This window comes from Leptonychotes weddellii, chromosome 5 (assembly GCF_054177405.1).
Source record: "Leptonychotes weddellii isolate Sample4059 chromosome 5, ASM5417740v2, whole genome shotgun sequence".
In the NCBI taxonomy this organism is placed as follows: domain Eukaryota; kingdom Metazoa; phylum Chordata; class Mammalia; order Carnivora; family Phocidae; genus Leptonychotes; species Leptonychotes weddellii.
Window position 1 is genome coordinate 115,163,149 of NC_138373.1, and position 6,000 is coordinate 115,169,148.

At 33.5% G+C, this 6,000-nt stretch overlaps 1 protein-coding gene across 1 annotated transcript in view; it reads left to right on the forward strand.

Moving 5' to 3' along the window:
• The window catches only part of CAND1 (cullin associated and neddylation dissociated 1), a 43,122-nt gene extending 38,115 nt beyond the window's left edge, over positions 1 to 5,007 (forward strand). Inside the window, exons 12-15 of the mRNA XM_006731186.3 lie at positions 321 to 490; positions 571 to 735; positions 2,073 to 2,180; positions 2,983 to 5,007. Of these exons, the coding sequence (XP_006731249.1) occupies positions 321 to 490; positions 571 to 735; positions 2,073 to 2,180; positions 2,983 to 3,207 (668 nt within the window). The 3' untranslated portion in view covers positions 3,208 to 5,007. The remainder of the gene's footprint in view (positions 1 to 320; positions 491 to 570; positions 736 to 2,072; positions 2,181 to 2,982) is intronic.
• The last annotated feature ends 993 nt before the right edge of the window (positions 5,008 to 6,000 follow it).

The window sequence follows — 6,000 nt, forward strand, 5'->3', positions numbered from 1 at the left end:
ATCACTTCTCTGTGCAACCTACTTTTTTAAAATATATCAGTAGAAGTAATTAGGGAATTTTTTGGGCTCTCTCATTCCATGCCCTCTGCGTTACAGAATGCTTATAAGAGTCGGTTATCATGTCTGAATGTAATTATGTTTAATCAGTAGTTTACCTGTTGCTAAAAGCAGCTCTAAGGTTCACTTATTATATCATCATATTCTTCCGTGACCTGCATTGAAGAAATAATATCAACAATAAACTTACCCATATAGGAAAAACATATGTATTTTATTTTAAGCCTACCATGACTGTATGTTGCTTCTCTTAAAATTTTCAGGTGATTTCCTAAAAACATTGGAAGACCCAGATTTGAATGTAAGAAGAGTAGCCTTGGTCACATTCAATTCAGCAGCACATAATAAACCATCGTTAATAAGGGATCTTCTAGATACTGTTCTGCCACATCTTTATAATGAAACAAAAGTTAGAAAGGAGCTTATAAGAGAGGTAAGTTAGTTACATTACTGTTTATCTAAGCTTGTCTTTTATTTTTAAGTATATCCACACATTCTGTTTTGTTTCAACAGGTAGAAATGGGTCCATTTAAGCATACAGTTGATGATGGACTGGATATTAGAAAGGCAGCTTTTGAGTGTATGTACACACTTTTAGACAGTTGTCTTGATAGACTAGATATCTTTGAATTTCTGAATCATGTTGAAGATGGTTTGAAGGACCATTACGATATTAAGGTAAGATGTTTGTGCCTATTTATAGATTGTTTTAGAAGAAGACTTTCCTATAGTCACTTTCACCCTTGTAATTTACTCTTGCTTATTAAGAAAAACTGGTTTGCTTGTCATGATTTTAGTAAGTGCGTTATAAACTATAATATGCAAAAGTAATAGTGATGCAATGTAACATCAGTTGACATACAGGAAAAATCCAGAAACCTCATTGGAGGAGGAAGTCAAGTCTACGTTATGGATGGAAAATTCTAAGAAATTCCCTGTGCCAGCTTGCTTTAGTGCATAGTTTCTACAGCTTTCCCTTACTTAAGAGTCCAGACAAATTTTGCTGTTTAGAGTATGATATTTTTGTCCTGTCTTAATATTGGATAGTAGTCTTCCATCATTGTCTTAGCTAATTCTTTGGACTGTCTTTAGAGCTGTTCTACATGATAACCATTTTATTTATTGGAATGAGGGATTTTTACTTTCCAATATGATATTATAGGCTTAATGTCAGGAGTTTTGTTAAAGGATAATCCTTTACACAAAAGGACTGTTTTCTATAGAAAGCAATCTGTAGAAGCAACTAGAGAGAAATCACACTGCTTTTTAGGTTTAGAGCAGGAACTTTACTCATAATTGCTCTTTGTTTTATTTGCTCACGTCTGTTTTAAATATGAACTATAAAAGGGTGATTTAAAAAAAAAAAAAGTGCATTGTCTCTATTCTGCTCTTCGGGGCCTTCCTTTAGTCAAGCAGGGCCAAAGTGGCAGCTGAACAGTAATTGAGCATACTATCAGAATCCCAACTTCTGTTTCCATATGTGGTAGTAACCTGATCCTCTCAGAATTCAATGAACAAATCCCCAAAAGAAATAATAGAATCCTCCTGTTTCATTCCACAGTTTATAGTCTAAAGAGAAAAAAAAGACTATGGGTACTGGATTAATCTGAATAACCAGTCTTTTTGATACCTGCTAAGACAGTAGAAACTTATTTTGAAGATTTTCTCCTAGTTCAGTTATTTTCTTGTTCAGTGATTTTCCATTCTGGTGCACACAAGCTTTTTACTGCATCTATGGCCCTATCCTGACAGGTTAGGTAAAAATCTCTGGGAAAGGGGCTGAGGAATTGGGCATATTTCTAAAGCTCTGCAGTGCTAATGTGCAGCCAAGTTTGAGAACCACTGTTCTCTACTCTAGGACCACGTTATAGGTTAGGTCTGTCTAATGCTTGTAACTAATATTCCTCAGCTAAGGTTTGAAACTAGTCATTCCTCTTAAGAACTTTGTCAGAATTTGGAATACTGTCTTTAGAAAATCATGCAAAGTCTAAATTTTTTGTTTTAATTTCTAATAGATGCTAACATTTTTAATGTTGGTGAGACTCTCCACCCTTTGTCCAAGTGCAGTACTACAGAGGTTGGACCGACTTGTTGAGCCATTACGTGCCACATGTACAACTAAGGTAATCATTGATTGACATCACCTGAGGCCAGACTGGGTATATTCAAGATTCCTAGTTGATTCTGTACTCTAGTTTTCCAAATTTAACCATGCTAGTACCCTATGTAGCAGTTGGTTTTAAAAGTTAACCTATTAGAAAACTTACTAGCAAAAAAACAAAAACACTTACTAGCACTGTTAAATGCTACTCCTAAAAGGTTTTATTTAATGTTATAATAATATGATACATATGATGAAGTGCTGATACAGGATAAAGTGTGATAGGAACACAAAAGAGGAAATGATGAATTCTGGTGGAGGTGGGTAGGGGAAGGAGTCAGAGAAAGCTTTCTATGAGCATGATGACTTTTAAAATGGACCTTGAAAATGAAAGTCCGAATTATTTTTAGATTCAGAAGGTGAAACAGGACTTTTCATGTAAAAATGATTATACATATTAAGGCACAGAGAGGTCAGTACATGATGTTCTTAAAGAATAAGGACTAAACAGGGTAGCTAGAGGAGTAGTTCTTGGGGGCTGGAGTAGGACTTGATGACCAGGTAAGATAAGGCTCTGGGTCCCATTTTTTGTTTCAACCATGATGGCTCTGGATTTTCTGTTTTATAAGGGGGTTGGTATAAAATGTTTCCTCAAAGGAAGAACAGTTACTGCTAAAATGTTTTAAAATAACTTTAGAGTAGAATGTACCTTTTGGACGTATAAAACAATAGCTTTGCTTTATTTACCAGAAATTTCTACATGCTTAAATTTTGTTCAAGAGTTGTCTTTGTAACACACAGTATAAATTTACTCAATGTTACAGGTGAAGGCAAACTCAGTAAAGCAGGAGTTTGAAAAGCAAGATGAACTAAAGCGATCTGCCATGAGAGCAGTAGCAGCACTGCTAACCATTCCAGAAGCAGAGAAGAGTCCACTGATGAGTGAATTCCAGTCACAGATCAGTTCTAACCCTGAGCTGGCGGCCATCTTTGAAAGTATCCAAAAAGATTCATCATCTACTAACTTGGAATCAATGGACACTAGTTAGATGTTTGTTCAACATGGGGACCATTATATTGACCATATGATGCACTGAATTGACAGGTTAATCAGAAAACATGGAAAGAGAAGTATTTAAGGCTTCAAAATGTTCCATTTTTTTTTTTTCCTTCACAGAGACAGTTTGGCTTTCTTCCATTGTTGTTTTTGTAGCATTTCTTTCAGAAACATGTATTTCCACAATCTCCAGAGGTTGTAAAACCACTAATGTCTTAGTGGTTAGGGCAACATTTAAAAAATGGAAACTAAAAGTTAGGATTTATGGAGATAGGGTCCAGTATCTATTTGCCCTGTAATGTTTAGGATTAAAATGTTAAAATTTTGTGACCATGAATTTCTTTCTTTTATAAATTTTCTTTTAAAAATCAAAAATTCTGCAAGATGAAAACCATGTTTTTCTTGTATAACTTTTTGTTTCAGCAACATAAATTGATTTTTAGCTGGCAGACAATATCTGTGTAAGATTTGTTACATTTCAAAGGGTTTGGCAGTTTAAAAAGATAAGGTATCATTTTTTAAGTATGGGGATTAATGATATCCCTGTTGCGCACACTAATTTTGCATGAGCAAGTTTACAAATATGTATTGTCTGTAAAGCAGCATGTGCAGATTATTCATAATAACAAAAGTTAAAATAAGTATTATTGTATTAGTGCAATTTTCAGATATTTATTTTTGCACAGAAAACATATCTGGAGAGAGAGAGAGAGAGAGAGGAGTAAATTTTTGAAACTTTGGTTTTCTTAATGCCAGTGTGAATTTGCAGATGTTTTCAGCAAATCAAGTCACAATAACAATTTGCCACTTTTTCTATTATAAATTTTCTTACACATTTAAAATTTGAATATTTAAGTACTCAGTTTTTCTCAGTTACCCATTTGTGTGTGTGTGTTTCCACTTAGAAATTTTTAAAACCAGATGTTTCTTTCATTCCCTTTGGATCCCTGCAATCCTTATCGAAGGATACAAATACTGTGTATGCTTTTGAATTTTATTTTTAGGAAAATTCTGAAGCTGACTATCACAGGTTTGTTAGCTAATATAATATTTTCTTTTGGTTGGGTTAGATTTCCCCCTCCCTTCTTGTAGAGCTAATTTACATATTGTATTTGGTAAGTGTTGGCTACTTTTCCTCATTAAGGGGTCTGTGCTGGGGGGAAACAAAGCTTTGCAGTACCTTATATTGTAGTTAAAATTTTATTTACCATACCCTTCAGTGAGCTCATTTCACACTGTAGCCTCTTCCTTCAAATTTGTGGTGCTCCTGTAACAGTAAGAACTAATTTCTGAAATAAAAGACATCTCCTAATGCTGTGCAAACATAGTTTACATGTATTGAAGGAGGCAGTTGTTAAATTGACCAATTTAAGCAATCATATTTGAAAACTGCACCCTTTATTTTTGAAACTGTGAATTAGAAATACTTTTCCTGCTGTATAACTTCCTGCTTTAACATCTGAATATGCAGTGATTTTAATTGATAACATACTGTGGTTATTAGATTAACAGCTTGATTTCAAATGTTCAGATGATAATGCATAAGACATCATTACCAGTAAGGATTTTAGTACATTAATATAGAACGTTACATGAAGTTGGTGCCATTTCAAAAATGTGGCAGGTGATAATCTTATACCATAATTTGCATAAAACTGTAATAGAAATTTATTTTGAGATGTCAGTATATTATGTACTATGCATTACCGTGGTATAGATGTTGTGGATATATTTAAGTATTTGGTTACATGGTTTCACAATAAATTAAAATACTGCAGGCTCTAGGACCATATAGGAGACTGACATGCATATGTTGTGTGAATGTCTTAGTTAATTGTCTAAAGTTAAATCCAAATACTTTTCATGTATTGGATTTTTTTTTTTTTTAAACTTCCAAGAGGGCATGGTTTTTTAAGTCTTGGAAGATGGCTAATTTTTCTAACATAGCTGAAAGTCTATCTTTTAATACAAAAATAGATCACACTTTTTTCTAGTAGTAGATATGATTTTAGTGCTTTTTAAAATATATATATATTTACATATATATATATTTATGTACATGACAAAATTAGGTAACGGAGAAGAAAATGCAAATTTTAAACGCTGAGTCCTACTGATTAACTGTGTACTTGTAGTGGTCAGGTCAATACTAGAATGGAGGTTGCAAGATGTGGAGTCCAGTCATAGTCTGCCACTCACACTACTCTTATCAGTCTTACATATTATTAGGAAGTTCTGCTTAGCAGTTCTCCATATGTGGGTTTCTCAGGAGAGCTACAAGTTCATAGAAAAACTGTTTGCTGATTTTCTTGAGGACACATCAACTATTAAGGAAAAAAAAAAAGCCAGGTAGTTCTAAAGTTCAATATGGGGAGTTGCATTTTGAGGTTATTTTATGAAACTAAAGCGGAAAGGAAATTTGGTATGGCAAGGCCTAATGTAAAAACTTACATATAAAATCAATAGCACTGAATGATAATTCTTAAAAATAGTCAGGTCTTCACGTTAGTGAGGTCTAAAGCTTCCTAACCATTGGGAATTAGAATGCTTAAAAGGTAGGAGTATAATGACTTCATCAAATGTTTGAATATTTACCAAAAAATTTATGTAACCATAATTAACCAAATGGTAAATAATAGGGGCATATCTAATTTAACCAGTTCTAAGGGATGTTTTGATACTTTATAGCTCACTCTTGGACAGCAAATAATACAGTTACATAGGCATGATCGAAGTTCATTAATAATGTTCAAAATCCCTGGTCATTGAAACAGTTAATAAGCCA